Source organism: Protopterus annectens, chromosome 13.part0 (genome assembly GCF_019279795.1).
Source record: "Protopterus annectens isolate FY-2018-M chromosome 13.part0, PAN1.0, whole genome shotgun sequence".
NCBI lineage: Eukaryota > Metazoa > Chordata > Ceratodontiformes > Protopteridae > Protopterus > Protopterus annectens.
In genome coordinates, this window is record NC_056747.1 from 547,498,586 (window position 1) to 547,522,339 (window position 23,754).

The window sequence follows — 23,754 nt, forward strand, 5'->3', positions numbered from 1 at the left end:
ACATGGCTATGAATCACAAAATACCTTGTAATGAGAGCATGGCCTTTTTAGACTATGATATATGGCTCACACTAGCCCTTTAATGAATTCTCTGGTAAGACTTTACTGTATACTTATGGATACATACACCCACAAACTTGCACATAAATTATGAACATTGCCACCAAGTTGGCAAACACGGTATAGCCCAGAACACGTGCATGCTTACCTTCTTGCAATGAAATTAGTGCATTGTATAAAGCAACTACTGCTAAACGTATAGCAACACATTTTACATAAATCTTAATGAGCACTCAAGTTTCTGTTCTGTAATCTAGATCGTTGAGACAATTGATTTCAAAAGCTGATATATAGTTGTGTGCTCATGTCACCAACCAGTTCTATTGGCGTACACTGCATCAACTGCAAACAGTTGTAACTAAATCAGTCAACATGCCAGTGCAGATGTGCTGAGCACAAATCTTGGTGCCTGCAAAATTAAAAAATAAAAAATTGTGCAGGAGGTCAAGCACCCCTTATGCTGGAGGCTGTGCCACTCACAACCCCCTGTTAATTATATATAACAACTCAGAGATCCCAAAACAGTGTGGAAAGGGCAAAATCCCACTCCCCACTGTATAGTGATCCTGCGCGCGCGCGCACACACACACACACACACACACACATACAGCAGTCAGCATCCTGCGATGAACCAGTAGTCCAGTCAAACAATCCACCAAAGAAAACATTTGTTCTAGCGAATGTACAATTAAACCCACTGCATTCTATACACAAAACTTCAAAACTTATTTCACTGAAAATGCCAGATACACTAAATATATCTCCAAAAGATTTTTTTTTTGTGTGGTGCACAACCCCCCTCCCAGGACCTACACACACCTTAATACTAACTCTATAATCTCACAACAGTGGGGAAAAGAGAATAGTCATGGCACACTGAATCACTGCTGGTCCACATACGCAAACGTCTGGACATGGAGGTACAACTTAACAGTGGCTATTAACAAGGAACTAATGCTGAGTAACACAAATTTGCATTTTAATTCCTATCCTATAAAGTCAAACCAACAGTCATGTTCTACAAGCTAACAAGTTTTCAGTCAAATGGATGCAGTCATTTGTGGTATATATGCCCTTGAGATTAAGTGAACCACTGTTTTCCTTTTTAGATCACATTACCTTTAGATAAAATGACTGTAGCAATATAAACTCATACATAATACATTAAATGAAATGCCATGTACTGAAAGATTAGGGAACTCATTCCAAGTTTTTTGTTTTTATAATAAGTGATGAAGACCATGAGCAGCGGTAGTAAGTCAAATAAGTCTGATTTTAGCAGGAGATATCAGCGATTGCTAAACATGCTGATGTACCCTCACTGGTGACTGAGGCCAAGGAACAGGAAACAGCACTGTGGAAAAGTAATTATGATGGAATAGTTGGCCAGTATGGCTAGACAAAAAAGGTCACTTATCTTTGACCATTTTTGCTACATCTAGTATAGCATTTTAACATTTAAGCATTGACAAATACTTGATATTCATTTATGTTACACTTTTTGTCTGGAGATGCCCACTTGGAAAATGCCCTATTGCAGCAAATAATAAATAAATAAAGTCATATAAATGTTACAGTACACAGGAAATACTGAGGTACTGAAGTTGAAAGGCACTCTGCTTGAGGTGCTTAGGGACATTATACAAGCATACCACAAATGCACTTCTAGGGACTTATCAGGTATACAAGATCATGGTCAAATAAATACATTTTACAAGATTAGTAATGTGATAAGATAAACATTAATATAGAACTTTAAAAAGAACTGCAGCATGTGACTTTAGTACAGTAGAACATGTGTAATGGTTCAGAAACGGCCAAGGCTGTAACGGCTGTAGCATTATACAAGTAAAACAGTGTGGCAAAAAAAATGTCTCAAGCTGTGAGGGTAGCACTTCCCTCTGAGTAAGAGGGAAAGGTAAGATTGGAATGCCTCTACTTTTTTCAGGTCACACAGGCCCTAATAAGATACGAGGCACTGCATTTCCCAGACAGCACTGAATCAGTTTGCTTTGTAACATTTGTAAGGATGTTTCAGTAACAATACTTATCTTACACAGTTATATGGCTGAGTTAAGCAGACACAGCAGTGAAGCATATGGTTGCCCATATGCATTGAAAGCCAAGTCCTGCACTTCTTGCTCACTGCCTTAGCAGGAGATCTCATTATTGTTCTTAATGTGAGTGCCAAATCTGTTGGCCAAAGAAAGTCATTTGTCAGAACTGACATCCACAGTCCCAGACATGTTCCCTACAGTGAAAGTTACACCACAGTATTCAGATTGAGTCGTTCAAGTACTTAACTTACCTGCTGTATCATTTTATTTATAAACACTGCTTTCCTAGGCAAAACTTTGCCACATATATAGGCATGATAAAAGACTTCTACAGTAAAGATGTAGAAGAAATTATTTGTTTATTCCAAAGCCATTAATTCCAAACATAGTGTGTGTTGTACAAAAGTGTTTATAGCCATACAAAGCATGTGGTATGCAGCAACTCTGAGGGTTTGTTTGTGTCAGCTCAATAAAAACAAATTGGCAAGAGCCCATTCATATTTTTAAAAAAATCAGCAATATAATCATTTGAGCAACAAGTAAAACAAGAAATGTGGTAGTTTTGTATGGGAACAAACTCTACCTGCAATAACCCCTAAACCACTGTAGCTGTAGATATAATAATTCCAAGATTACACAAAACTGGGGATAAGGGAAAATTCCTTCACCCCCCCCCCCCCAGCATCACCAATATTCAACACACTTGCTGCAATGTAATTATTAATTGAAAAAAGTATAGAGTGAAACCATTAAATAAATAAATATATATATATATATATACACACACACACACACACACACACACACACGGTGAAAGATAATGTATGACTCAAAATCAAACATACTCCATCAACTAACATTGTTTTGATCAAATTACATCAAATGTTTATTCAAAAAGTGCTAAAAACAGAAAAGCAAGTGCTTTTGCAGGACAATAAACCCCCTGCAACCTTACAAATATATGTAAACCAATTGGAAGACTGCACAACAACATGGAAAAGAAGAAATTTCTTTAATGCAGTGTTCCCAGATCTTGCACAAAAATGCTGCCTACACAATGATGGAATCGGAACTGATCACACAAGTCAATGATTCCCATTTTAATCAAACCAGCTGTTTGTATTTCCTCACCAAATCGTTGTATATATTATCCATATACACATATGGATTTGATACTAAAGTTCAAATGGACACTGACAAGCACAAAATCAAAATAAAAAAAACATTGAAATTAATTTAAATTAAAACCATATTTACTCGACTAATAATTTATTGAAACTTGTGCAAATGCATTTATGTAGGCACTCACAAAGCAAAGCTGTAACACAAGCAGAAAACAACTATAGTCACATGATAATAGAGCATAAAATAAATCAAGAAACAGGCTGAGAGATGCCCTTGAAGAAATCAAAAATGATTACAAGCACTCCTAGTAGATGGAATTCCCTGCAGAAATAGCTCCTTTGTGGCAGTCTTCCAAGGGATAGTGAAAAATGAATCCTAGGCATTACTATAATACAAACATCATCTATCCTGTTTTGCTCTTTCACTAAATTATTCTTAATAACACCAATAAGTACTCTAATGCACCTGTACAATGCTGCAATTCAGTTCTGATTTTTAGGTATATTAAAAATCAAACAATTCAGTGCCCCAGAAAGATGTAGTGATCCCAGGAGCAAACCAATAATATAAAGCAGTGCAAGTCTTAAATTTCCTTAAATGACTGAGAACACAGTACTCTTCAAAATAATTTATTAAAGGAATAACAACAGCAGAACATTCCATCCTTAACTCTGCCAAAGCATATTCAATGTCATGTTCAAGCAAGTAAGAAAAAGACTCCCATACAAATCTGCTTTCATGTCCCCTCCATAAGAGCAAGCGAAGTTCAGACTTTGCATTTTATGCCACATATTTTGGTGAAAGCAAAAGTAGCAACCTCTCACTTTTGCCACAGAAGGATTCAAAAACACTTTTAATCATGACTGGCTCAAAATTGCAAAGTACAAAGGAGGAGTAGTTTAAGCTACAACCTTCTCCATTTTAAACAGTAAAGACCAAAATAATACTATAAATATATGTACAGAGTCGACATTCATAAAAGGGAATACCATATGGACTGTTTTAGAAAAGAAGCCATTATTTAAATCCACATGGATGGAGTACAACTGCTTGCTCAGAAAAAAATTACTAGGAAAGTTCCACTAATAATTTAAACAGATGTGCTGCAAAGATCCATTATGTTATTTCTGATAGTTAAAAAACACTACTGACACAAAAGAATTGATGAATAATCTTTTGATAAACTGTTCTTTGGAAGTCTACACTGAAGGCTATAATGTTTACAAGGTGACAACCTGAGAGACACCATCCCTCCATGTAACCTTATACCTGACATAAGATAGAGTGAACACTAAAGCAGATTGTGAAGGCAACTTCAACAGTTTATACAATAGTACTAGGTTGGCTGAAACTCAAAGCTTTGAACGGGCTTCCTCAATTACTGTGACACCAGGATCCTGTAAATGTTCAGTTGTTTTAACTAGCTTCTCTTCAGAAGCACAGGTAAAAATATAGTACTCCTTTACATTTGTTAATATTTACTAATATTCATCATTCAACAACACTGAACATTGTAAGCATCTGCATGTAACACAGGCTTTCCTCACCAACCTTTGTAACCATTCACATGTAACATAGGCTTTCCTCACCAACCTTTGTAACCATCCACATGTAACATAGGCTTTCCTCACCAACCTTTGTAACCATCCACATGTAACATAGGCTTTCCTCACCAACCTTTGTAACCATCCACATCTAACATAGGCTTTCCTCACCAACTTTTGTAACTATCCACATGTAACATAGGCTTTCCTCACCAACCTTTGTAACCATCCACATCTAACATAGGCTTTCCTCACCAACCTTTGTAACCATGCACATGTAACACAGGCTTTCCTCACCAACCTTTGCAACCATCCACATGTAACATAGGCTTTCCTCATAAACCTTTGTGACCATCCACATGTAACATAGGCTTTCCTCTGACTGGTAAAGCAATCATAGACAGAACCAACAACTCCTGCAGCAAACATGACATCCAAAGAATTTGATGCTACCATCATGAACCACTTACAAAAATTTCATAAACTCCCTTATAAAAACAAAACCACAACATCTCACTGCCACCATCAATTAAACATTTATTTACTGAAACACAATTCGACCAAAACCACATTTAATTAAATGCACATTCATCTTTAAGACACACTAAAAATTGCATTCATCTAAATGCATATTTGAACACACACACACAACCATTTATGTGTATGAGACAAAATGTTATTATCTCCTGTTCCACTGTTCACACATTATCAAAACTTCCAAAACAAATTTATAAGACAGTGTTTTCCCATGGGGCAACCTTCTGCACCCCCACATATGGGGGTAAAAAACGTGTACATTGGAGTATTTCATTTACTGAATTTGAATTATTTCACAAACTCCAACTGATTGAACTGAGCACTGAGTTACTAAATGTTGTGTGAAAAGTTTGCTGTCAAAGACTGAACTCTCTTACATTTGGACAATGTAAATAAATTACACTAAACTTGAGTCAAGTACCTGTGGTGTGTTGCCTTGCTACGATACATACATATACGTGTGCGCCTTATTTGTGTTCAAACAGTTACAGCATCGACATACAAATGTTGGAACACCAAGCATCAACACATTCTGCACATGCTCTGAGAATAACCCCAGAGTGGGCTAAACCAACAGTAAGTATTTTCGCAGGAGAGCCCCCCTACATCCTCTATATGAGCACTGCGCCCACCCCCATACACATGTTTATTCCGAGATTGCACAACCCCAGGGATAGGGTATATTCCCCTACCTGAGGATTGTTGGTTTTGCACACCTGTCAACAACCAAATGTTCTCAACCAAACAGATATTAATGTTGTGACCATTCAGTCACATATAATACAACAAATATATATATTTTTTTCAACAAAACAAATGGTCAACAGGTGTGCAAGATCGGTAATCCCTGGGTTTGTGGAATCTGCCCATTTCATAGGGATTGAGCGATCTTGGAGTGAGTATATATACTTAGCAGGGGAGGTGCATCCCCCCCACACATGGAGTTGTGGGGGGGGTGATTTCTTTTGCACAGTGCAAGGTTATGCCTCAGAGAATGTGCATTACAATGCTGATCTTTTTGTTTTCACAGCCTTTTGTGGCCAATGTTTTTAATGTTGATCTACTAAACTTTAGATTAACTCCAAGATATATATATATATATATATATATATATATATATATATATATATATATATATATATATATATATATATATATATATATATATATATATATACATATATATATATACATATATATATATATATATATATATATATGTATATATTTATAAAATACTGGGATGGAATATTTGGTGGAACAAGATAATTCATGTATCACATAAACTAGACCATTCATGTATCACATAAACTAGACCTTCACATATTTCACTTGCATTTAATTTTTTAATGGGTTTTAATTACTGTTTAGCCATTGATATAAGTGGGGGTACAGTAATTACACTGGTTGTTTAAACTGTCTTTTGAGAAGGGTTTTACATGGTTCCTGCAGGTTCTTGTGAATGGGTTGTCTTGTGAGGAGCTGTAAAATAATTTTCATTTATTTAGTCAGTTAGCTAAAGTTTTCAGTTGTATTCTGTAAGTCGTGTCATGATGGTTATGTTAGGTTTTGTTATTTTGTAGAGATTAGCTATGTTTAACCTTATTTAGTTTGTTTTGCAAGGAATGTCATTTTCAGATTTACTGGCTAAAGTTTTTTTTTTTTTTTTTTTTTTTTAATTATTACTTCTTATTTGATTTTAATTTTAAGTGAAGAGTTGTGCTCTGGAGGTTTGATTTAGATAGCTGCCTTGAGTGAATTAGTACTTTTTTACAGTACGAATGCAGTTTCATTTTTTTAATTAATTATAACTGAATTAGGTTTACAGTAATTTTCCAGTTCAGGGGGTGGAATAAGATGGAGATAAATGTTTTAATGACATACATTTAATTTACTTAAAATATGTATGCTCTTTGACAGATGCGTGGATTTATGTCATGGTGATAAGTATGTCGTTAAGGTAAATGTGGCTATATACGTACATTCGCTTACACACACGTCATACATATTCATATACAGGTAACATTCCGTTGATCAGCAGCACATTGTGTTGCGATCGTTTAAATGAAAGTTATTTCACTGTATTAAAAGGAAAAAAACGAACATTATGACATTAAGAATGACAAATTGATGGAGTCACTTCTAGAGCAAACAGAAGCATTCTTACAAGTATTTTTATAATCTATGAAAAGATAAAACATTTTATATCTTTCTTTCTGCAGGTGTGTGATGTCGGGTCACAGTTCACACCTGGATCACCTGTATCAAATTTAGGACTGCAAACACTATAGCAGTAAAGCTGGTTTATATAAATGCAGCCTTATCCTTACCCTGTCATCTGAGTATGATTTTGTGACTGCTGGCAAACAAATACCAACTATATGTGGATCATCTTATTTTGCATTATGTCTAGGGCTAATTAATAATTTTATTACATAATGGATGCTTGTAGCTTCACAGATGCTATGACCTTAAAGATGTCGCTCAGAAGAATGTTGTAACTCGCTGCGTTACCTGTAATTTATATTCGGGCTATGCGAATCCTTTTGACGCATGCATTTTTATTATCTTTTAGGATGAGTCAGCTTGCGATGCCGCAACCTTCTTTTAAAGTCTGATATGGTAAGTCACTTGCCAAGGTACAGTGTGGTACCTTTATTCTTATTTGTTTACAGTCTCTAAAGAGTTATGCAGTGTGTGCTTTTGATCTGTATTTTAGTAAGTATAGCGTTTGTCTTGATTTCATATTCTGCAACCTCTATTTCCATTGCTTCAATGTCTGTTGTACTGTCTGACACCAAGTTCAGATTTTAGACTCTGTTTATAGTCCTAGTATTCAGAATGGCCACAGTAACTTCAGGCTCATATTATGTATCGTTAGGGACTTATGGGAAGGTAAGGGCAAATATCTTGCCTAAAAAGATAAAGATAAAAAAGAAAAGTAAACAGATACATGAATAAAAGACAAACAGATGAAAATAATTTTAGGGCTTCTACTCATAGTCATCTGGCTTGCAGTTTATACGGTATGCTGTTGAATGTTTTTTTTTTTTATTACCTCAAAATTTTTGTATTTCTTTTTCTCTCTCCCATCTCCACCAGCTCGGTGTCTGGTATTGTTTATATGTCATGACTATATGCTTTTGTAAGCTGATACCCTTCACAAGCCCTGATTTACATGCAGTGTTTGCCATGAGCCATTCACACTGGGTTATGGCAGACCTTGCAGGAGATGAAATGCTTGCTAATATACCACAGCCTGTTTGGTCAATGTTTAAAGAGTAGCATCACAATACTGAAGTAAAGAAACATTCATACTTAAAAAGACCACAGTTATGATTCTGAAGTAAAGTTAATAGAAAGGAAAGGCTGAAGTCCAAAAGAAAAAAAGACAGAAAACTAATTCTTGATGTGATGTCAGTCCAATGCATGATTTAGATGAAAACCTACATGCACACTTGCATCCTACATCCATTGTAAGGGCTCAGCAGTTCACCTCTCCCATCTTCCTGATGTGGGAAAAAATGGAAACTTTTGTAAAAATCCACATGGACACAGAAAAGACATGTGGACTAAAAAAAACAACCCAGCCAAGAACAAAACAGTGAAAGTTAATATAAACAGTTGTCACTCCTTAAATATTCCACATTTGAGGAAGTTGTTCATCCTTGGAGAGGAGAAATATTTAAGCAGCAGTAATGTGAGAAGTGTGGAGGGCTTCTCCCCGCAGAAACATTTCGGTGTTTAAGTGCATGCCTTCTTTGCAGTATTAATATGGGTAGTAGGATTCACTATTTTAGTCCTCAAATTTTAATTTCTCAACTGAGACTATTGTGTTAGTAAAAGCTTTGTTATACTTTAACTTTTACTCTCTTACAGTATGTCAGAAAATACATTGTCTTGTTTATTACAATACAAACCTTAATATGCCAAAAGACCATTTTAAATCTACATTTTGTCCTTTTAAGGCTTTTGCTTGATCTTTTGATTCTGTCTTAGGATGATCACTCAAACAGGCTGTAGTATTTCAAAGTGCTCTCTATAGAAGATCTTGTCAAGTCCATCCCCAGCAGAAAAAGTGAGGCTTCCAATTCCTACACGTCCCCAAACATGTCGTCCACTGCATAGACTGCTAACTGAATCCAGACAGCCAACACCACAGATGGAAATGTTTCCTCATCAACTGAATAGCCAAAGTCTTGTATTTTAGAAATAAGCCTATGATATACTTGGTCTGCCAAAGTGTGTTGCACTCCTCAAAGAAAAATGCCAAACCAAGAAAGAAGCGGTTAGTTATTAGCTAAATCCAAAAGTGCACTTTCAGTTTTATTTTCTTTCTAATTTCTTTTTATCTCCACCTACACTAATGCCTCCTATTTCTAATCAGCACTCTCTCTCTAAAATGTGTTATTTTGAATCTGTCTCTGCAGAACTTACTCTCTCTAGCAGGATTTTAAATGCTTCCCAACACATTCAAAGGTTCATAGGAGACTACTTGGCTAATGGCTTAAGAGCCCTTAGAAGCCTAGTCAATATAATCAGATTCTACCCAATATAAGGCCCTTAGGGGCAAGAGGATGGCATGGAAATGTGTAATGCACACTGAGTATCTTATAAATTCCCCTGTCCATAAGGGACATGGGCACTACCCCAGGTATGAATTTGTGACTCCCCATCCATTGATCCAATCTGCATTTGAAGAGGGCCAGGGAAGGGCTCTGCTTAATGTGCATAGGAAGCCTGTTTTAAAGAAGGGGTAATCTGTGAGAGACATGTCTCTCCAGCATGTTTTGTTTGAGTCATTAACTAAGTTTATATCCCTAGAGTGGGTGACCCTCCTGCTGTTTGACTTGCAGATGTGTAACAGCTCCATCAGAGCTGGATTTGTCAGTGCCTTATAGGTCAGGCATAGGTCACCCCTTAATAGTCAGTAGGAAACAGAGTAAAGAGATAGGGCATTTAGTCTATCCATATAGGATATGTTGCTTAAACTCTGTATTTTCTTTGTGAGGAACCTCTGAGGTCACTTCAGCTGCTGTAAATGCATAGTAAAGTACATGCCAAATGGTGGATTGTGCTCGATTATTGGTCTAATGATGGCTGAGTACAGTGGACTATAATTTCCTTATCTCTAGATGTCATACCTTTACTTATAAGTTGTGCTACATAGAAGGTCTTCCACACCACCATGGACACAGAGTGGTCAAAGTTCAGGCTATCTATCTATCTGTGTACCTAGATCTCTCACCTCTGAGTCTACTAATAAGGGTATGCTATTGATGTTGTAATTTGTAGAGGTATTTGACTTCCCAAAGGGTATGCTGATGCATTTTTTTGCATTTAATTTTAGGCCATGGTTCTGGTCCCAATCATTTGTCTGATCTAGACCCTCCTGAAGGATATCTACATCACTGAGGAATTCATTGACTTGCCCCCACCTTGCAGTCATCAGCAAACTTTGTCACCCCAAGGTCTTTCACGTTAGTATAGACTTCAGAGAAGTATATTCCAAACAGGAGTGGTCCCAGCACTTTAGCAACTAGCCTTCTGCTGGATCTGGATTCACCTATTTTAACAGTATGTGTCCTGTCTTGAGCAAATTGGCTATTCATCTCGTGATGTAGGGATTTATGCCCAGTTTTGTGAGATGATTTATAATACCTGAGTGGGGAATTGTGTCAAATTCTTTGGCCAGGTTGAGGTAGGCAGTATTTACTGTCTTACCCACACCCATGGCCTTAGTAACTTTCTCAAAGAAATCCACCAGATTCAGTAGGCTTGACTTGCCCTTGACAAAGCCAAACTGGGTCATGTCCAGAGTTTGGAGGTTTCCTATGTCATTACTTATCAGGTCCATGATTATTATTTCCATGGCCTTACATATAAGACTAGTCAAACTTTTATGAGTCCGTAGTTTCTCGGGTCAGTAGATGGTCCCTATTTATGCAGAGGGATGACTGTTTCTGTCCACCACTCTATCAGGCCAAAGCCAGTCCAGATGCTGTGGTTAACTAGATATCCTAATGGTAATAAGTCCTGATTTAAGCTGTTTAAGAGGCAAACTGCTACATCGTCAGGCCCCATTGAGGCAGTGTTTTTAGCTTTAGAGAACACAGCAGCAAGCTGTTCTTTGATTATAAATGGCATTAGCGTATTATTGGAGATGAATTTGTCGGCCAGCAGATTTGCTGAATCTTCCATCTGTGTACAGGTGATGTCATCTACAACTAATTCCCACTTGTTGGGTGTTGCTCTAAGATTGGGAACATAACTGAAAAATGTCTTATGGTTATCCTTGGTTTTGAGGCTATTTTAACCTCAAAGTCTACTTTCAGAGATTTGAATAGTTCCCTGATTCTCTTGTTTAGACTAATGAGGGACTTTTTGCTCTGTTGTTCACATTTCTTCTTATTTCTTGACAGGATTTTCTTTCTTTTGTTCTAAACCTATTAATACCAGGGTTCCACGAGGGTGGCTTATTTTGTGGTTTCACCTGGGTTTGTTTAGGTCTGATACTACCATTTCTATGCAGTTGTTTATATGGTTTACAGTGCTTTTCTGTAAGCTTCTGCATAGGTTTCTGTGTTTTCAAGATTTGGGGGAGTTTGGAAATTAGCTATGCCATCCCTTAATAGGGGGTAATTTACCTTACAGAAGTTCTTAAAAGTGTTTGGGATTAGGTGGGGAGGCCTAGTTTTACCTTTATTTCCAGGGAGACTGCTTTGTGATCTCATATTACCGGGGGGGGGGGGGGTGCGGGGGTGCAGTACTATCCCACATTTGTGAAAACCAGATGTAGGATATTTGCTCCCCTAGTGGGAGTGCAGACTAGCTGTTACAGGGCATTTGAATTTACAAAAATCAAGAAATCTTTAGGCCTGCATGCTTGTGGTCATGTATGCCTCCCAGTTAATGGAGGAGTAGTTAAAATCACCCATGAGAATGGTATTGGGCTTGAATGTTGAGGGATTCTAGTAACTTCAGGTACGATGTATGGATTTCCTGGCTAATGGTGAGGGATCTGTAACTAGCAGGAATATGGTACTGAATTTTTCCCATGGTTAGTTAGACATGGATTAGTTCATGCATCTCATATTGTCTGGTCAGCCTTAAGGTGTGCTTATCCTTTATGTAAATAGATGCCCTTCCACCTTTTGCTCTTTCATCTTCACTGGGTGGTCACATGAAAGGCATTATAGCCATGTACTGTGAGAGTGCTTTCCATGGCTTTAAACCATGTTTCTGTAACTGCACAGATGTCGACATTCTCCAGGGAGAGGATAACTTCCATGGAGTGCAGTTTCTTTTTGAGACTCCTAGCACTAAGCAGTAACACCTTTAGCTTGTCCTGAGTAGCTTTTGTTATGCTGGAAGGTTTGTCTGTTTGGCAATGCCTAAAAAAGGCACTATAGGGATGGATAATGTTTTGGCCAGTATCCAAAAGTCTAGAGGTAACAGGTGAAGAAAATCTTTAGTAAAGCAGCAAGGCCTGTCTACCATGTCCTCCCAGGATGCCTAGTATTAGACCCCTTTGAAATTACACCAGTAGCTAAGCATATTGTTAAAGTCATTAATTTTCTGCTAATATTGTGACATCATCCTAAGAGATAGTAGAATGCTGCTCAATGCTAGGCTCATACCTGCCTATGACAACTATTCTGAGAGCTCAACCATGTCTCTCTTCATATAGGCCAAGCAGGTACATCTTGGGTCATTCACACCCACATGGACTATGACTGAGTTGTACCGATACTTTGGGGTAAGTGACCTGAGTGCTCGCATGATCTTGGAGAATCCTGACCTGTGACAGGCACCTAAATGTAACCTTCCCCTTATCCAGCCTATTAAGAGGGACATTGGTGTGCCTCACAATGAAGTCTCCTATGACCAGTATATTCGGATGTGGAGTGTTTTGCCTTACGGACTTGGTAGTTGAGACACAGTGAGATGTGGCTTTATGTGTTGTGATGGGAATTGTCTTGTTTGTGTGCATGCAGAGGTTTTGATGACTGCACCTGAGAGGCTTTTGAGGTTTGGGTAAGTTGCATGTCAGCACCTCCACATAAGTGGGTTTATGTGTATGGTCCTTTGCAGCACTTGGTGAATGATCGGTGTGAGTTGCTGACAACCTATTTGTTGCTTTTTGTGTCTATATATGAGAGTCTGCCCTGTAGTGTCAACTTGTAACTGCATCTGTCACATATCGTATTTGTCTGTTTGAGAATACATTGGTTGTCAGTGTACGTAAGGCAATTGTTACATTGTCTCAGGATGCCCATGTACACCAAGCTGCATGCAGAGATAGCAGGAAAGATCCCATCCATGGTTGCAGGTCATAATGTGTACTTGAAAGGATAGAAGTGGAGGATGTTTGTAACCAAAATGGGGAAGGGTGCTTACTTGGTGTAATTTGCAGCTAACCTAACCAGCGATGCTGCCCAGCACCAAACCAGATGCTCTATGAGTGGTAGTAGTCTTGGGGTGCTATAAGGTAAGGCACACCTAAATAGTGTTTTTACAGGGAAATTTCAACCTCTTGTGATTGTGTGTATACAAGGCACCAGTAATCACCACTGCATAAAAGAGCAGCTTCTCAGAAACGCGAAGCTTATATATGATCAGTAAAAAGCAATTTTTACACTAACTGTGCCCTAAAGGCAATCAGGTAAGCACACAATGAACTTTCCATCAGCAATTCCCAGCTCAGATAAGTGAAATCAGCCCTGCCCTGCCAACAGAGTCTAGATTTTGACTCTCTTAATGTAAAATGACAGATTTGGTGCCCAAGTGTTAAGGAACCTCAAATAGATGCTTAATACTATCTAAGAAAGACTAGATACAATGTATTTCAGTGCAGAACAGCAGTCCTTACAGCAGTTTGAAAGTGCAACTTTACCCTTTAAAGAAGTACAAAAGTGCTAAATTTATACCAGCACTGGAAACACAGAAAACTAATTACTAAGCGCTCTGGCCAGTAAAACAACTATACTTGGAGCCCTTTTGTGTGCTCAGATAGACCAGGTAAACACCTACTGCCTCTAGATGAATAATCCCAGTCCTACTAATGTGAAAGCGTAGTAAGAGAGTGGCTAGAGTTAAATGTTGCCACAAACAAACTTAAGGAAAGGCAATAAGCCATTCATGTTTGATTTTTGTTGGCATGCTTGATGTAGGTTGGTTATGTAATAGGTAATGTGAGGACTACAAAACATACCACTGCTTTGTGCTACATTCAGCATGGTGTTTCCACTTCATATGGCCTTTTTTATGAGTATCCTAGTTGCTATGACCACACTTCATGTTCATCCAGCATTAAGAGCTGCCCTGCTTACCTCTCAGTTGCACTCACATTCACCACTGCCTATGGCTAGGCCACCCAAAGAGCAGTGCTGCTTTAGACTGTTACTTCCCCCAGCACACACACACACAAAGACAGGCTAAAATAATATGAGACAGTTAATTGCCATTCCTGTAGTTTACACCATCAGGCCAGTAGTGCTGAAAATATTGCATTACAGTCCATATAAAATCACATTTTAATGGGGTTAAAAGGAATATTTTAGCAGTCTAAATTTTCCGACTCTGCAGTGGGCTTTAACATTCAAGGCATCTGATTAGCTGTTAGTTGTGTCCTGCTTGCCTGTTGTACAGTTTTGCCTGGCAGGCCATATCAGTCCCTACATGTTATGTCAGCATGATTACGTTATATTCAGCTGTTAACTGTCACAGTATCCAAGCAAAAAGTACAGGATTGCAAACTGACATAGCATTTGTATGTTAGCATGCTATATTTTGTAAATATCTATTGGCTTAAATTAAGTAAAGGAACAAACTTGAATTTCCTCCTCAAAAAACACAAGGCTAAGATGCTACATCCCATCACTGGTTGTACTGCTACAAAGCTTGGCTGGCTCATGTAGTACAGTAATACATATAGTATCAGAATACCTTCACAGTAATATATTTTCAGAGATATCGGAATTTATAGCTGAAGTAATATTTTTAAATTGCTTTTTCACTCCATTCCTTCTGACCTTCACCAACCTTGTGACCATTCATTCTCAATGCAGTTGGGATTACATCATTGCTAGGAGTACACTGTACTCCCCATCAAACTTTAGGCAGTGACCTCACAAATACCAGAATTCTATTTGCTGTAGCAAACAAAATACCAGAGGTTGTCTAGTCAGCTCTTGATTAAAAGAGGAATTTTCAGTTTTCAACTATCCAGAAAAAGTAGGTGGCAACCCAATTTTCCAGCACACATTCATTACAAATAATACCTACTGCAGACTGTTGCATTAAGATTTACCATGCTTGACCCCCTGTTCTCTGCTTTGTAGCAAATGAGCAGCAAGGAAGTTTCAAGACAGCAGCCTTCAGCTATTCACTTCTCCGTTCTGTGCCAAGCCCTTCACAGTCAGGACTGCTGGTGACATAAAGGGATGTGTTTCATGTACCATTACATTAGCCTATGTCATAAAACATATCACTGTGCATCCAGGGTGCTAAAAGGCATTTTGTCTAACAATGCTGCTGTCTTAAGAAAATGTCTAATGCTAGGGAGTCAGGTGCAGTCTTTAAAAGAAACTCAACAGGCAAATGACATCTTCTGACAGCTTTAATAAAATCATATTTTGACATACTTTGACTACAGTTAACATTCTCCTTCTTCCTAATTTTACAGACGTCATATATATAGTAAAATAAAGTCTTTGTCATTGCTGTCCTCTGTCATCATAAAAACAGTGCACAAATTGTACAGCCACTCTTTCAGGTTTCACACCACATCTTTTCTCATCATTGTTTTATATGGTACAGTGTCAGACAGAAGGTCACTGTAGCTAAAAAGCAGGATGTCTGGTATTGAGGCAATGAGCTGAGAGGAATTTGTAATGCAAATATGAGATTTGCACACATTCATACATTTGTATTCAACCAATAGGAAGAGCAATTTGTAGAATATATGTGGAACTTAATCTGAACTGCACTTAAGTTTTCTGTGAGAACTTCACTCAAGTAAGTTTTCTTTGAGGTGGCAGTAGCTGTTTAATTTCCCTTATCTCTACTGCTGAATGAGTAATAATGCAAAGCAGCAGATAGCTTTATCAATTATAAAAAAAGGTCTGATAAATCAGACTATGGATAACTCAAATGTGTTTCTTTTTTTTTCCTCTCTGTTTCATAGATATCACTAAGGACATGGAAAGCCCTCATTTCGGATGCACATGTCAAGTCTTCCAGAAAACTGCTGTCTACTGCTTGGCACCATTCAGCAGAAATCTTGAAGCCTGACAATCTACCCCTTACCTGGAGAAACATGTGAAGCATCGATAAAACCTCCGTTCCTGTGGAACAATACAGTAAGACACCATGGCCATGGATGCACCTGCTCAGCCATTCTTCCAGCATTAAGCAGGCTTCACAGGATGCATGGATATTAGTGTAAATCTTAATGGGAATCCTGGTGAAAATTAGTTTGCAAAGAACTGGAGAATGGTAGTGATCATGTGTTGTTCACTACAGAATATCATATACCTACACTACAAGAGTGCTACACTTGGGCAACAGTGTATTAGTATCTGCCAGCATCACCACCTTTGTGGTACAGCTGATGCAGAGTGTTAACCTTACATTGATTCAGTCTAGCACTGACATGAACATGGCTGAACTTTTACGAATTTAGAGTTAAATGTCTGTCCACTGAAGGCATGCTATTTTTGAAGGGAAGAGCCAGTTGAGGGTATAAGGAACATCAGTGGGCCCATAGTTTCCACATAATGTGAATAACCTTTCTATTCATTCTATAAACACCCCCTTATTGCAGCAACCTGCCAGAAAGAAAGTCGTCCGTTGAAGATTTTCTTACTCTTGTCAATGCATGGGAAGTCATCTACTGAAAATGTTGTCAAATTATTCTGTGACTAACTTATAAGTATATTTTGCGCTAAGCTACATCCTCAAGTTGTGAAATGTCAGAGGAAAGTACTGTGACATCTGCAGGTTGTTGCCATAGTCCCATAATTCAGTTCTTCAGGAGTACCTAAAAAGTGGATGGGAAAGCATCTACAGATTACACACTGACAAAAAAGTATTAAATAATCCTGTAATGTTTGTGAACAGGGGTCATTCTATAGTCTCGGCATACAAAATGAGTTTCCTGTTTCTTGTTATTTTATGTTTTATATGGCTTATCATAACATTAACCATTTATTTGCAGATGTAACTTTTATAACTGAAGTACGATAATATATATGCTTGAAGGATATAGTTTACATTTAGTTCACCTGATAAAACTGGATAATTCCGTAAGGAAATGACATTTGACATGATCTGTAGCTTACAATGCATACTGACTCATATTCTTTAGAAGAATTTCAAATACTTTTAAAGTCGTCGTGCAACATGAAGCCTGAATCCCATATTAATCCAAAATGCAAGTTATAGTAGGGTTTAAGAAAGCAAATTTGAATTGCTACACTGCAGTTGACCACGTTGTTTGCTTTCTTTTCGGACCAAAGTCTTTATTATTTTTAGTAATTTGAATGAGAAATCATGTACAGAACAAACTTTTCTTCCAGTTAATCTGCAGACTTTACCTTAATACCTCAGTTTAAGATGGTCAGAGGAAAAGGGTAACATTTAGCAGTACAGTGTACAGCATTAAAAATAAAATGTTTTCATGTACAGAGGCTGGCCTCTTTTCATCTAACATATACAAATAAATATAGAATCAACAGCAGTAGAGTTTATTTAGACATAAAAATGAGGGTGGGGCTAGACTGGTTTACCTTTTTTTTTTTTTTAAATGAGAGTGTATAGTTTGATGCAGGTTAGCAAGTGAAGGAATGCTACATTTTTGCAAAACACTGTTTTCAAAAGAAAATAATTTTGTAATCTTCAGGTGTCTCTCAGTAAAGACGTGTCTTTGATGTAGGTTACCAAATGAAGGAGTGCTACATTTCATGAATTAGCGAAGCACTGGTTTCAAAAGAAAATAATTTTGTAATCCTCAGGTATTACCTACTTCAGTTATAATCTGAGTTCATATATGTACCGTTTTGTTTATTTTTTCTCCCTTGTCTTAATTATGTGTCATAGAAGGAATGTTGATATGCTGCCTCTTAACACATGAAGGAAAAGTTCACATTGTGAAAGGCATTCTTTGACTTTGTGACAAAGTTTATTTATTGACTTCTTCTGCTCACTCTTGAGTAGTAACTCTTAACAATTATAAGTTGCTGATTTAACTGCACTTTAATTCATAAAAGCAAGATTTTATCAAAAGTAAATTAACATTCATTCTGCAAGTTAATTAGCCATTATATTTTAAGCTATTTTTGATATTATATATATAATCTTTTGCAATGCAACTATATTTATATACATATATATAAATATATATATATATAGAGAGAGACATATATCAGTTTATCCAAAAATCATACATTCTACAAATTTTATATAGCTTGGAGCTGCTAAACATTTATAAATTTCATCTTATCATTAATAAGATAATAAATAAAATTAGAACAGCTTAGTGGTTATCATGCCACCTGGAATCAATGTATTTTATTGTTCTGGTAATTGTTTTGTTAATCCATCCCCAACTTTATGTAATGCTGGGACCAGTGTGTTGGATGGTTCAGTGGACAAGCACCTGGCCTAAAAGTAGATAGAAATACTAGTCCCTTGCTGGCTTGCCTCACTCCAGGCCTATGAAGCTGCATGATGGCATTGGCAAAACTCAGATGCACTTCAACAAAAAGTATCGATTTCATGCAAGTCAAACCCTGCAGTATACAAATGTTTATGCATTCAGGGTGCCTTCAAATATGATGGAGGCTTAAATATACCAGTATGATTTAAACAAAGACATGAACAACAGCATGTTCAAATGTTTCATCTACTATCTTTTTGAACTCTTATTCAGTTTATGCACATTTCTTAGCTCCAGCCATACTACCAACTCTCTTACTTACAACCTCACCTCTGCTGGTGTCCATTATTATTACGGTAGGACTGGTGTTGGGTAAGGAGGTCATCCAGAGTGGCCAGTAGCCATGGGCGTTTTATGGATATATGAAAGTTGTATCCAAATGCTAGCTCTACATGTAGTAATGTCAAGCATACTTTGATTCTTGCCCAGAAGGTGAACGAAACTACACCTTTTTTTTTAATCTGTTTGCAAATATTAGTGAATGCATGCAGCTTTTTGGATTGCACCTCCTCCAGTTTGTTGTTTACAGTTCAATTTGTTCCTTGCAATCTGTTTTGTCCATAATTCCTATAGCAGGCTGTACCTACAAAAAAATGTTCTGACCTTCTAACTCAGATGACAACGAACCACTAAAGAGAGTGTACCTGCTAGGCTTCTGCAGAGAGCTGTCGGACAACAAACTACCTTGCTTCTGCTGGCTCCAGTATGAATATATGTTACACTGCAGTGTACCACGCTTTTGGGCACTTAGTGTCTACAACTAGTGCCTAGCTTGCACAGCATAGCAAGACCTCACCTCCTTTTTGGTACTTACTGTGGTATATATTCCTGTTACAATTAAATGAGCCTTAAGTGTAAATGTGCCAAAAAAGTAAGTGGACTTTCTTCATACGACTGTTTTTTTTCCCCCAGCTAACCTTAGCAACATTTCACAGTGTTGTTTCATTTGCTGTCCCTTAGACATAATAATAATAAACATTTATGCAGATCCATATCTATTTGGTAGTCTGGCTGTGTCATCCCAGGTGAAGAAGAGTTTGCAGTTTCTTGTGTAGACTACAACTCTGTGACATCTGTGTGTTTTAATGTGCCTAAGAGCACTGCATTCTGCTACCCATGAACACCAGCATCCGATTGGTAGTAGTATGCAACTTTAATGACTGAATTCATCCTTCTGTGCAAGAGCAACATGGTGCTGCCACTTTACAGAAACGAAATCATCGTTGTTGCAAAATTTAAAACAAGTAGCACTTGCCTTCAGTGTCACTGGTCTGGCTTTCTGAATGGATTTATAAAGCCAGTTTTCATGTCCTGAGCAGAAAAAACACTGATTAAACATCAGGGAGGGAATGAAAGTAGTTGCTAGTAAGTTTGGCAGGATATTATTAATGTTTTTTTTCACCTTGCTATAAAACTGAAAAGCAGAGCTACCTTGTAAACAATAAAATGTCAGACAGTTTCCAGATCTTCTGCAAACATTGCATTTTACTGTGGTGTCATACTACACTGCTTTTTGCACAGCTTTGCAATTACCAGCAATCAGGACACAGTTGTGTGACCTACAAAATATGGCAAACATAATATCCTGAGCTCTGTGTAGGTGCCAGGTTGCAACCTATTGCCAACATCAGCTGCCATGGCAGTTTGGCTATTGTCTCAGTCCATTTGTCAGTGCCACTGAACCAGTCCATCTGCTACAGTTTATAGTTATGGTGCACTGCATCACAACTGTCAGGCCCAAGGGAGAAACTTTTGTGGCAAAATTTACTTAAAAAGACTTATGATCCATTCAAAAACATAAACTGCAGCATGAACGTAGAAAAATCCTTTGCATTTCGATTAACTGTAAAACTTATTGAATGTCATAGTAATTGAGGGAGGCTACAGTCATATTGGTTCCAACTAAAGGCAGCAATGCATTATTCAGCAACGGCAATATTTAATTCTGACACTTTCTGAACTAGAGGGATAGTGCAGTTATTTTTTCTGCAGAAAATACAATGTTGGCACTTCATGTTTTTATCAGCATTATCTGTTTTAATTTTACAAAATCTAAATTCAAGTAAGTGTCATAAAATGTTGCAAAAGCTAGCTTTTTAAAGTTTATCCATCTCAAGTGCATATAATAAGTCTAAAAGTATTTTCATATACACACACATTGGGTATGCATACTTAACACAGCTTTTGAAATTCAGTTACCTCTTTTCTGTTTGGCAGTTCAAGTTACTCTTTTTTTCTGTAGCTAGATGTGTTATCTTTATTGTTAGCCAGAATGACTCTGTGCTTAGGGAAATGCTGAGCAACAGTGGACACTGGTGAAAGAGAAATAGCAAAAGTTGTTCACAAAGTCTGGCTAAGGGAAACAAAAATTCAGTAACTTAATAAGCTTTCTTCCTGCGTTTCATTAGATAAGCCATTTTCCTTAGCTAAATACAGTCTGTCATTTCTTCTTGTTATTTATTTGTTACTGTTATGCTTGGTTATGGTTTGTGCAATTTGTAGCAAAATGTGTGCTTTTTATCTCAGTAGCTTGCACTGAAGAGACTGTGCTGTGTGACAAGTTCATTAACTTCTATAAGACCTTTCCTACTCACCCCTCCCCAGTCAGGAATCATTAACCATCATAGCTATTCTTATATGACTGCCATCAGGTGGCCTGAAGACCTTCAGCACCACCACAGTAAGAGGCAAGCACACTTTTTATCTTCTCCATGATGGGTTTGTTGCCAGAGTCACAAAATTGCATTCAGCTCTAGAGATTGTGTGTGTCACACATATTTCTGTTTACTCTGCAGTTCAAGTAAACATTTGTAAACCTGTATCCCAGAATGACTTCATCAGATATCCACATAATCAAAATGTGATCTTTTTTCAGATATAGTGTTTTATTAAAATGGCTGTTTTATTCACTAGCTTGGATAAACTACTTAGCTTGTCATATTCCATCCTTAATATGTGAAAGTATCACAGCCCACCTTACCCTTTCTAATACTTGCATATTTTTAGAGTAGGGCAGGAGGCTGGCTAATAGCAAATTACAAAGCAGTCTTTGGACAATTTTCCGGTGAGTGCAAAATGTAAATTCTCTTTAGCTCCTATGCAGTGATCCTGTAGCTGATTATTTTAGTTGTGAGTGACTTCAGTCTTTCAGTAGTCACCAGAGTAACCGGCAGACTGTTTTTCTTTTTATGCCCCCTGCATAACAGACTAGGCTTTGTTCCATGGGGGGGAAAACACCAGATTTTGTGTCACTGATTGCATTTTTAGTTTGCTATTTTCAGTCTAAAATGCGCTGAGTGAAGTGCCAGTTACATGGCATAGAACTGCATATTTTGTAAACTGGTCTAAGAATCAACATTACTAAGTTTCATACAGCTGTAGTGCTGTAATTCTTTGGTAGTTTACATGGCATATCTTGTGAATTGTGAACAGTAGCCGCTTACAGCCTTAGAGAAGGGCAGCAGAATGAACAATGGCCAAAAATGTTGTGTGTATGTATGCGTGCAGATTAACTTTTTTTTGTTCATTTTGTAAGCAATAAGCTTTAACTGTCATCTCTTGTTAATGTATTGCAAAAGTTATTGTTCCCTCTTCTGAATGTTAAGTTTTAGAAGCTGCGTTTAGACAGTACAATATCATACTGTAACTCAGTGTTGTTCTGGACTTTTTTAGCATTCAACAGGTAATAAATGTGTCCTTATTTCATGTGTCACAGTCAGGCATGATGCTGACACTCACTCCCTAACCACATTACATGCATCTTGTTGCAATATGAGAAAAGAAGTGGCTGTTAGTGATTGCTTATGTCGTTTGAACATATTGATCACTGAATGTAATACCACACTTAAAGAGAACTGTATTAGTTTTATAGCCACATTGTTAAGTCAGAGTTTGTTTCTTGCTCAAATGTGTGTATGGTATGTGTTCATCTTGGTGCATAATGGCTCTCCCTAAAGGAAGGGTAGATATTATCTTCTGTGGTTCTGTTTTTTACAAGAGTAGGATGTTAATATCTTATGCTGTGCCCTTGACATCAGTAACTGTAATAATGTCATGGTAAATCACAAGAATCTTGTTGCTGACAGGGACATAGTTACAATAAAGTCAGTCATGACAATTAGTTCATCTTGTCAGCAGCAGTCAACATAGGTAGGCTATTCTTACCTATTTTACCTAGATCTTTACCTTCCCTGCCTCCAAATATATGCCACAGCCAGGGTGATGGAGTGTCTCGTTCCCTGTTTTTGTACTGACAGTCAGTAGCACTTATGCTGAAAAAAAAATTGTAATGTGACAAATGGGAGTGTTCCATTTCTTGTTATACAAGAGCACTGTAAAATAGTTTTCTGATTTGTGTCAGATTAAGAGAGACTATTTTATTTTTTCGAGCAAGTGTAATTAAGATTACGTAGGACATGGTCCTCATAAGAAATTATCAAAATGCAAACCTTTATGTAAATTAATAAATTGTATGAAGCCAAATATTTTTGTCTGTATGTTTTTTTTTATTGGTGATTCCATCTTACGCATAATGTTTCTTATAAAAGATTAATTACCTTTGGTTGCAAAGCTATTACAATATCCATGCTGAGTTTCTATTTCAAGGTCTTGTCATCAGAATTATCTGGCAAAAATTAGTCCTTGAAGAGAACTCTAAGGTATAGTAAGTATCTGAAGGGTGGACCGCTACCATGGATGCAACTTGACTACC

General features: G+C 37.4%; 1 protein-coding gene across 2 annotated transcripts in view; it reads left to right on the forward strand.

Annotated features, from left to right (window-relative positions):
- LOC122787461 (protein spinster homolog 2-like) overlaps window positions 1-23,525 on the forward strand; it is a 792,211-nt gene extending 768,686 nt beyond the window's left edge. For both annotated transcript variants that reach the window (XM_044054193.1, XM_044054194.1), the window contains 2 exons: window positions 7,899-7,945; window positions 16,512-23,525. In XM_044054193.1, the coding sequence (XP_043910128.1) occupies window positions 7,899-7,934 (36 nt within the window). In that variant the 3' untranslated portion in view covers window positions 7,935-7,945; window positions 16,512-23,525. The remainder of the gene's footprint in view (window positions 1-7,898; window positions 7,946-16,511) is intronic.
- Window positions 23,526-23,754: the final 229 nt, after the last annotated feature.